This window comes from Mya arenaria, chromosome 1 (assembly GCF_026914265.1).
Source record: "Mya arenaria isolate MELC-2E11 chromosome 1, ASM2691426v1".
NCBI classification, from domain to species: domain Eukaryota; kingdom Metazoa; phylum Mollusca; class Bivalvia; order Myida; family Myidae; genus Mya; species Mya arenaria.
In genome coordinates this window covers 33,216,565-33,227,140 of record NC_069122.1, presented here as the reverse complement: position 1 = coordinate 33,227,140, position 10,576 = coordinate 33,216,565, and the positions used below count along the sequence as shown (strand labels likewise).

Sequence of the window (10,576 nt, the reverse complement as noted above, 5' to 3'; positions counted from 1 at the left end):
GAAAAAAGGCGTCGATTGTTTTTCCTTATCCATGTATGTGTACTATAACACGTTGAAGAAGGGTCTTTCTTTAGCGAGGAAGCCGTGTTTCACCTATAATAACGCGTAAGCCGCGATTCACCTGTGATAACGCGGAAGCCGTAATTCACCAATGATAACGCAGAAGCCGTGATTCACCATAGATGACGATGAAGCCGTGATTCACCAACAATAGCGAGGAAGCCGTGATTCACCTACTATAACGAGGCAGCCGTGATTCATCCAATTTAACGAGGTAGCCGTGACTCACCTAAGATATCGCAGAAGCCGTGATTCACGTACGATAACGCGGAAGCCGTGAATCACCTAAGATAGCGCAGAAGACGTGGATCACCTACGATAACGAGATAGCCGAGGAAGCCGTGATTCACCTACGATGACACAGAGGCCGTGATTCACATACGATCACGAGGAAACCGTGATTCACCTACGATAACGAGGTAGCCATGGTTCACCTGCAATAACACAGAAGCCTTGATTCACCTACGATAACACAGAAATCCTACATTTACTTTAATATAAACAAATACTTTTTTGTACGCATACGTGTATTGGAATATGCTTCATGATTGGTTTGTGTTTTAATTTTATTGAAACACATAAAAGAATGAAGAAGCAATATAATCATTTCGAGCAATGTTCGAAACCTCCAAATATTTGTTTAAATAAATGTGTTAATGAGTGGATTTCACTTTTCACTTGATATCCACTGGACTCCTGTATCATCCCGCACCTCTCTATGCTGTTGCTATACTGTGTTTGTTTAACATTTTATGGAGCACCGATCAATTCTGGGAAACGATTTGGCGGTGCATAAAAAACAATCAAAATGAGATGAGCTATTGTCTTTTTGGTCGTATTCCCATTTTGTTTTCGCTTGATTGCTTCCCTCGCTTGCCATTTATATAATACGTAATTCATGCTTACTTAAGGCCACACCAAACTGATTTTTAGGTCATCGGATTTCCCGCATGATTTTTTTTTTCAAAATTATTTTTTTCCGGGGCCAATTTTTTTCTCGAAGCGGGGATTTTCCATCGCATCGAACACCAATAGTCGCATTAAATCACAATTGTTAGTGTTTGTTAACATTCAATCGATAAACAGTGTATCTCCATCAATAAACTTTCTGAAAGAAATTCTCACAGATCGACCGTATAACATTTTAATGATAAAAACACACACACAAAACATGATTTAATATCGATAAAGAAAATTCGCGACCGTTATATATACAGGCGAATATCGTTTTAACTGTTCACTAATCATATGTTTTTTCATTCGGAGCTCCTCGGCCATTTTTTCAAAAACAACCTCGGATGTATATGGACGGTTTACATACTTAAAAAGTGGTACGTTTAAGTCCGCTGCAAATAGATCGCGTAGTAATCTTATTTAGTAGTTAAAATTTATGACTTAACTCTTGGGAATCGTAATTATGTTTGCAATAATACACTTCACTGGCAATCAATTTAAACTGAGAGCAATGAATACAACTCTTAAACACTACATTTAATTAATGCTTTTATTAAAAAAAAATACGGACTACTTCAACAGATGTACCGGCATACATCCGAGGTTGTTTTTGAAAAAAATGGCCGAGGAGCTCCGAATGATGTTTTTTCCTATTTTGATCAGGTCAAATGAGTTAAACATCATAATGTATTAAAATGTTTTTGCATCTTTCAAGTTTAGACCTATACTGTATTGTGCCCCTTTTAGCGCCTTTAACAAGCAAGAGAAAAATGAACTATGCTGACGACGTCTCTGTCTGTCTCTCAACAATTCATTTGCAACTATAGAGACATGTCCTCAGGAGTAAAACGAAACCCTTGTAGAAACTAACAAATAATAGCAAAACTGAGCACATTAAAGATGTATTCTTACTCCCAAATAAAATTAACCACAATTAATACAAATGGTTTGATATACCAAAAAAGATGAATACATGTCGAAATCAATGATTCTTGTGAAGGATACCGAGTTTAATTTGAAAGAAACGTACGTGCAGAAAAAAACATGGTATGTCGACCTTATGAGACAATAGTAGATCAAAGTAAATTTTTTAGCATTCATCTATCATTTAATATTTTTGAGTTTTAAGCTGTTAAATACACCGTTAAAATCTTGTTATCAGTATGTAATATTTTCCATAAATGCATTATTTAGCTAGTAGTTAAAGGTTTGTCAAAATGTATCTTTGTTTAACATGCGTATGTATTGATTTTGAATAAGAGTGTCACTTTAAACGTAACAGTATGCTCATACATAACAGTTTTCCACACATTTCAATTATTAGTATTAACTTGCTTTTGCTATTTCAAACGAATTTTCATCTCAGCAAATTTTAGTGAATATCGCCATGACTTAAAGCCATCCCAGCGAACACCTTGCCAAATGGAAAGGTTTGGAGGAGCCTTTTGGGGATCATGAAAATAGTAACCATTGAGATTGGAGTACGAACAGCTATTAAACCACCAGCTAGACCCCCAATTTGCACAGCGCTTGCTCGCGTTATCTGGACCGGTGAATGGACTTCCGTTGTTGTCATCCATTGAGTTTCCTGCTGTACCGGAATACTTTCCAAGTGACAGTTTGTATCCGGAATCTTCCGAACCGATGTTGAAGGTTGAATACTCCGCATAAGCCTTGTTTCCTTCGAAGTCCATAAGATTCACTCTTAAGCTATAATCCTCACTTGTTGTCAGTTTGTGGAGTGTTTCCAACCCAAGCCAAAACTCCCCATCTCGTTCACCAAATCCTGATACGAAATCTGAGTAGTTCCGTTGAAAATTGACTGATCCATCTTGCCTGCGATGAAATACCAGATAGGACTTCTCAGTGTCAGCCATCTTTTCGCAGTACACAGGAATGCCATTTGGAAACGATGATGGGTATATTGTTGAAACTCCACTCGCCAAAGCTTCGTTACACGATTTTAGTTTCTTAACTTCGGTTTTGTTCTCTTTCTTTTTACTCTTAAAGTCAGTTTCAATAAGATATTCTAAATACCGTTTGTTGTCAAGAACTGTTTCGTTCAACTCGTTGTACAGTTCTCCTGCTTTCACCATATTGTCTTCTAACTCTTTAAGCGTTTTTTGCACATTAGTCAGGTTATTTTGTACGACTGATTTCTGTACGTCGACGGTAGATTTTATTGAGTGTTTTAGAACATCGATTTCATTTTTCATAACGTCTGTCTGCTCTGTCAATTCCGTTTGAATTTCTTTATTTGCATCAACTAATAGTTCCACTGAAGTTTTTACATTTTCCAGATTCTGATGGAGTATATCAATTTCATTTCTCAGTTCCCCATTTAATTTCTTTTCAGATTGAAATGCTTTAGCGACAGCTACCTGCCAACCTAAAACCTCTTTAAGCAGAGCAACAACATCAGATTCCGTAAGTTCCTCCCCTGCCTTGTCCATCAAATCGGCCTCAATAGGTTTCATTCCACTTGCATTCCCAGCTTTAATTTCATCAAACTGTGTTTGTATGTCAAACATATCCTCTCGGTGGTATTCCGATTCTTGTCGCACTTTGTCTTCCAGAAGAGCAAGTTTTTTGTCCAGGGCATCAACCCGTGTCATCAGTCGTGACGTTCTTGCTGCCAAGTTCGTCGGTACAACACTGGCTATAACAAAAAAGTATATTGGAATAACTTTTAATAACATTTTGGTTTACTTTAAAATGTTTTTTCTTTAAAAAAGGCAATCCTTAAATGAACTGCTTAAGTATACTGCGTTCCATTCATACGCATAAAAAGGATAAACTTATTTCTCTTTAAATATTCCACTTATGTTCAAAAGTTTATTTCCTGAATTAGCAGTAATTGTGACTGCCTACTTTACAAGAATGAACTGGTAAAAGGTTGTACGCTCGTATATAACGGAGTTTTATTAAGACATTTTACGCATAGCAAGTTATATATCTTAAAAAGAATAAATAATGTTCAGTTCCAAGCTAGAATATTGCATCTAAAAGAACATATGAAAATTGATTGAAAGATATTAAGTCCAATGTAGGGTAATTCACGTGTAAATTGAAAGTCCATAAAGTGAATGTGTGATCGGTTTAGTGCTCCCATTATTTTTTAACCTTATTTAATACCAATTATGATATAAAATTTGTCCCACTGATCTACTGATCTCAAATAAATGGGGGTCATCTACTTTCCATGCCATGCTCAATATTTTTACTAAGCACTATAACCATAGGATCAAGCGTTCTGGATATATTGCGTTGAAACCGTTTAAGTTAAGAAGACTACGACTTTGACCTTTGGTCTACTGGCCTTAAATCTGTTCACTCATCTACCGATCTTAACCAATGTGAAATCCCAGTCTAAGGATCCTACAACAAGTATTTGAACCGGAACAGTTTCTCTAGTTAAGGTCACCCAGACCCTAACCTTTGACTTTTTGATCCCAACACGAATAGGGTCGTGGGTCATCTATACTGTCCATGATCACTGCCCATATTGAGTCTGTATATTGTATATTGAAGGAACCTTTCACATATTTTTGTTTATTACTATGAAATATTTATCTGTCTTAAAATATTGGCAATCCTGCCAACAAAGTCTTTTATACCAACTCTGAATAAGCAAGGAAAAATGGTGTCAGAATTAGGCTTAAATTATGCAATCACCCCTTGACATGTTACCTTTTTTTTTGGGGGGGGGTCGGATAGAACGGAGCTCATGACCCACCGTGGTACGTCAAGTGTGTCCCATCTAACGTAAAATCCTAGATCCATCCCTGAGCTAATTTTTACAGTATGTCTCTTGATTAAGTGCAAAGCCTAAAGGACATGCATTTTTGTGTTGTCTCTATCCCCAAAGATATTTGAACTACAGTCATGAATTTTACAAGAATACCTATCAGCATTTGAAGGGATAACCGTGTTTCAGTTTCGATTACGAACGTCGAGTCTTGAGAGATATTTTGTCAATTCGTATTGCACTTTATTTGTTTTAAATTCATAGTTATACTATGTTCTCTGCTTAGGCATATCAATGCTAATATCGTATAGACTTTTATTTGTAATATTCTTCGTTTAAACCAAAAACAGATAATAGAAAAACGTTACCCTTTTTGTGCTTATTAAGGAAGTAAACTCTTTAAACACAAGTGGAATAATTTCTTAAGATTATTGTCTTTACTTATACAGAATGAGAATGAAACACATTGTCTTAATAATTCTTAGCAGTATTGTCAACATTTTTAAACAGAGTAACATTTCATAGTAAACGAAACTGTTGTTAAAGGTTATTTCAAACGTGACTTTATAGAAATTAAAATTAAGAAGCTTAGCTGAGGACAAACGTTCACTCTCAGACATAATAGCGTTCCACTAAAGTCAAAGGTTGACTTGGTTTTGTTATTTCAAACGAATCTTCATCTGAGCAAATTTCAGAGAATATGCCCATGAGTTAAAGCCATCCCAGCGAACACCTTGCCATATGAAGAGGGGTTTTGGCACCTTTTTGGGATCATAAAAATAGTAACCATTGAGATTGGAGTACGAAACACAATTGAACCACCAGCTAGACCCCCGATCTGCACATAGCTTGTCCGCGTTATCTGGACCGATAAAGTACCGGAATACTCCGCATAGGCCTTGTTTCCTTCGAAGTCCATAAGATACACTCTTTTCATAATCATCACTTGTTGTCATTTTGTGAAGAGTTTCCAACTCGAACCAAACCACCCCATCTCGTTCACCAAATCCTGATACGAAACCTGAGTAGTTTTGTTGAAAACTGACTGACCATCCTGCCTGCGATGAAATACCAGATAGGACTTCTCAGTGTCAGCCATCTTTTCGCAGTACACAGAAATGCCATTTAAAACTGTTCCGTTTAACTCTATGCACTGTTCCATAGCCTTTTCCATTTTATCAGCGTCCTGTTCACAAAAGTCACGTTTATGTGTACGTCTGATTGCAGTTACTTGACAGTATACTTTATTGAAATATTCAGACCATCGAGTTCATTTCTCACACCATCTACTTGCTCTTTTAATGCCGTCTGATTTTCTCTATTTGTATCAACCACTTGTTCCTCTGAAGCTTTTACGTTTTCCAAATCCTGATTAAGTAAATCGATTTCACACCTCAGTTCTCCATTTAGTTTCTTTTCAGCTTGAAATGCTTTAGCCATAGCTACCTGCCAACCCATAACCGCTTTAACCGGAGCCACAACATTAGAATCCGAAAGTGTCTTCCCAGATTTGCCCATTAGTCCCACTGCCTCTTCCAGGAGAGCAAGTATGTTGTCTAGGGCATCAACCTGTGTCATCAACTGTGGCTTGTTTAGTGTCGAACTCTTCTTAGCAACACTACATATTTATAAACAAGAAGTATACTGGAAGATCCTTTGATATCATTTTGGTTTAGTTTAAAATGTTTTTCTTTAAGAATGTCAATCCTGTAAAGAATTGATATGTTCCACTCCTATGTATAATAAGGATAAACTCATTTCTGCTTAAATTTATGTTCAAAAGTTTATTTGTTTCATTCTTACTTAAAATAAACATACATTCTTATTTTAGAACATGTATACTTAATAAGTGCACTTATGTTCAAGGTAATTTCCTGAATTTATCAGTAATTGACATTGTTGACTTTACAAAGCCAATCTCTCGTAAGAATGAACTGGAAGAAGGTTGCTTATATATAGACGTGTTTTACAAATAAATTTTATATCAATAATTATATATCTTTTAAATTAAATAATGCTCAATTTCCAGCTGGATTAACTGCATTTAAAATAAAGTTTGTGAGTTTACTTAGTGTTATTAAGTCTAAGGGTGGTGGTGGTGGTGGTGGTGTGTGTGTGTGTGTGTATGTGTGTGGGGGGGGGGGGTAACCAGAAATCCGTGAAGTTAATGTGTCACCAGTCGTGAGCTCAACATTTTGTAGAACCCAATTATATGCAATCCATGCTCGAAATTCCTACTATGCATGAAGACCGTAGGATCAAGCGTTCTGAATAGATGGAGTGGATATCATATCTCAAGTTAAGATTTCTACGATTTTGACCTTTGACCTTCTGACCTTAAAATCCGATGGCTCATCTATTGATCTTGACCAAAGTACATACACAGTCTTATGACTACAACAAATCTTCGACCGGAAACCGTTTTTAATAAAGATCACCACGACCTTGACCTTTGACTTTCTGACTTCAAAATGAATAGGGCCATAGGTCATCTTTACTATTAATGAACAGTGTGCATACTGAGTCTAAGGACTTTACAATTAGTTATTCGAAAATTACTGATACCGTGTTTTTACTGTAAATGTTTTGTTTATAAGTAGGTAAAAGAAGCCGCATTAATTAACCTTTTCCATCAATACGTATAGCAATGCAAATATCAAAACAAGAGCGTAGCGAACGCCAGCACTCGTCTGTATTTTATTAAAAAATGGGCTTTTCTTGGCAAGTATTTAATTTCACATTCGTGTGTGCATTGTCTCAAGCAAACAGGCGTACCAAGTTTTATTTTAAACATCTTTAACGGTTTTAGAATTATTGCCAAGGTTGTGGTTTTTCACACCGAAAACGACATACGACGTTATCGACGACACGGAGGCTGTGAGAAACTAGACGAAGTTTTGTATTCAGCTGAAATAACATGAACACATGCTAACTGCAATGTTAAACAGAGCTGTAACCTGGAAAGCAGATAGTTTGATGATATAGTCAGTTTTACATTTTAGGGATACATAAAATCAATGATTAGATTAAAAGTATTATTTTCCTACTGATGGCTTCGGGTGGGGAGGGGGTATTGTTTTGGCGTTGTCCGTCCGTCCGTCATTTTATCCTTAGGCATATCGCCTTAAGCATTGGTCAGATGAAGTTTAAACTTAGTAAGAATGTCATCCTTCGTAGAATCTTGACCGCTTGTCAATGTGGGTCGCATTGGGTCAACAACAAGGTTATTAGGTCAAATATAAGAAAAACACACTAAAGATATTTTATAATTTGCCAATATTCATGAAACTTTTTCAGAATGTTTTCCTTGATGAAATCTTCAGTGAATTTAAAACAAGGTCAGGTCAGGTGGTGTCAAAAAGAATTCACTAGGTCAAATCTTAGATTTTATTTGTCAGGAACAAAATCATCGGAACAATATCTTGGAAGGGATTGGTTTCATAATATTCAAACTTGGTCTAAATGTTCCACTTGATCAAATTCCAACCGCTTGTAAAATTTATTCACATGGAGTTAAAATCTGGGTCACTAGGCCAAATCATAGATGAAACACACTAGAGGAATTAAATTGGGTTTACTCCTCATAATTAAACTAAATATAAACGTTTTCCATTGATGAATACAAATACAAAATAGGTCATATGCTATTCTGAAATAATTTGAAACTATATCTTGCCAAATTCACAGATTTATATTATAATAATTCAATTTACTTCAAGACTGATTGAAATTGTGAGCATAAAAGTAATATTGACACCAGGTTTTGATATTTTGAACTTCCAAGCTTTTGACTTTGGAAGTTTTCTTCAAAATCATGGAAGTTTTTGTACTTCCAAGGAATTATGTTTGGAAGTTTTAACCCATTTCTAGGGAGTAATATACTTCCAAACTTCCTTTAACAGAAGCCCTGTATGAGGTCAGTTAAATTTATGTCTCAAAACAAAACAATGCCCATATACTATACATAATACAATGCCCTTTTTGTAACAAATTTTAACATTCAAGTCTTTACATTTGATATTGTTTTTCAAAATTATTGAAAATTCTGTACTTCAAAGAACTCAATTCTGAAACACATATTTAATGGAATTATATACTTCCAAACTCACTAAAATGGAAGCCCTGTTTTCCAGCTCAACTACACAAGAATACAAAATTGCTGTATAACAAAAATGAGCAATATTGATACAGATCTATATCTTTCATAATGTAAACTAAAGATATGGAAAAAGCTATCACACAAAATATGTCCAAATATCACAGACGGTTGAAGACATGAAGCAAACGTATGCACCACCGGGCAAAATAACACAGAAGATCCAACTACAGCTTGAGGAAAAATACTGGAGGAATAAACTGAAGCAGTTTAAAATATTCTGCGACACAAAAAAAACAACAAAAACTGACTATGTTGTCCAAAGCAATACAATAAGATGAAAAAAACTGACTAAATTGTCCAAAGCAATACAATAAGATAAAAAAACTAAGTTGTCCACAGGTTATCTTTTGGCTATTTTGCAAATTTAAATTTGTCAATAGTATCTATCCAGAAGCATTCTCATTCATCAGAGGTTCGATCATGATAAAATGGTACGTCACTCAGGTGAAAGGTACGTAACTCTGGTGAACGAGAAGGTCCAGAAGCGACAGCTTCAAGGCTTTCTTCTCAACTCTGTCTACAGTAACATTACTTTTTTCTTCATTACCCTCATATTTTCTTTCAATGCATTACGTATTTGGTATTTATTAATTTTGATTATGCTCAAAACTTGTTGAACTATATTAATTGTAAATTATATATAAAAATAGATATTGTTTAAACCAATAGTAACTATGGGATATTTATAGTCCAATCAACAATTGCTTTGGCTAACTTTGACAAAACCAAAGAATTTAATCTAGTTTTATACATTTGGCTGCAGACACCATCAGCATAGCGCAGCGTAACACAGTAGGCCAAGGCCTAAACTTTGTTTTCATTTCCAAAAATGAAAACAATGAAACTTCCAAATCTGCAAACAAAATTGAAGGGTGAGAGGTCAAAGGAAATCATTACGTTCTGTGACAGTCTAGGGTGAATGAGGTTAATTATTTCTCAAAGAAGCCTAACGGGTACCTTTGGAAGAGGTTGACCTTAGTTAAGTGCAAAATAAAGATATTTCTGATGACTAGAGAGGCTCCTGATACATGTTAAACAGAGCTGTAACCTGGAAAGCAGATAGTATGATGATATAGTCAGTTTTACATTTTAGGGATACATAAAATCAATGATTAGATTAAAAGTATTATTTTCCTACTGATGGCTTCGGGTGGGGAGGGGGTATTGTTTTGGCGTTGTCCGTCCGTCCGTCATTTTATCCTTAGGCATATCGCCTTAAGCATTGGTCAGATGAAGTTTAAACTTAGTAAGAATGTCATCCTTCGTAGAATCTTGACCGCTTGTCAATGTGGGTCGCATTGGGTCAACAACAAGGTTATTAGGTCAAATATAAGAAAAACACACTAAAGATATTTTATAATTTGCCAATATTCATGAAACTTTTTCAGAATGTTTTCCTTGATGAAATCTTCAGTGAATTTAAAACAAGGTCAGGTCAGGTGGTGTCAAAAAGAATTCACTAGGTCAAATCTTAGATTTTATTTGTCAGGAACAAAATCATCGGAACAATATCTTGGAAGGGATTGGTTTCATAATATTCAAACTTGGTCTAAATGTTCCACTTGATCAAATTCCAACCGCTTGTAAAATTTATTCACATGATGTTAAAATCTGGGTCACTAGGCCAAATCATAGATGAAACACACTAGAGGAAT

At 35.5% G+C, this 10,576-nt stretch overlaps 1 protein-coding gene across 1 annotated transcript; it reads right to left on the bottom strand.

Moving 5' to 3' along the window:
• Positions 1-1,904: 1,904 nt before the first annotated feature.
• Positions 1,905-3,806, bottom strand: LOC128213083 (fibrinogen C domain-containing protein 1-like). The gene has a single exon (XM_052918642.1). It carries the CDS (start codon positions 3,711-3,713, stop codon positions 2,355-2,357), a length of 1,359 nt encoding a protein of 452 aa, XP_052774602.1. The 5' UTR covers positions 3,714-3,806; the 3' UTR covers positions 1,905-2,354.
• Positions 3,807-10,576: the final 6,770 nt, after the last annotated feature.

Coding starts and splice junctions, on each gene's coding strand:
- LOC128213083 (XM_052918642.1), bottom strand. CDS start 3,713: ATGTTATTAAAAGTTATTCCAATATACTTTTTTGTTATAGCCAGTGTT.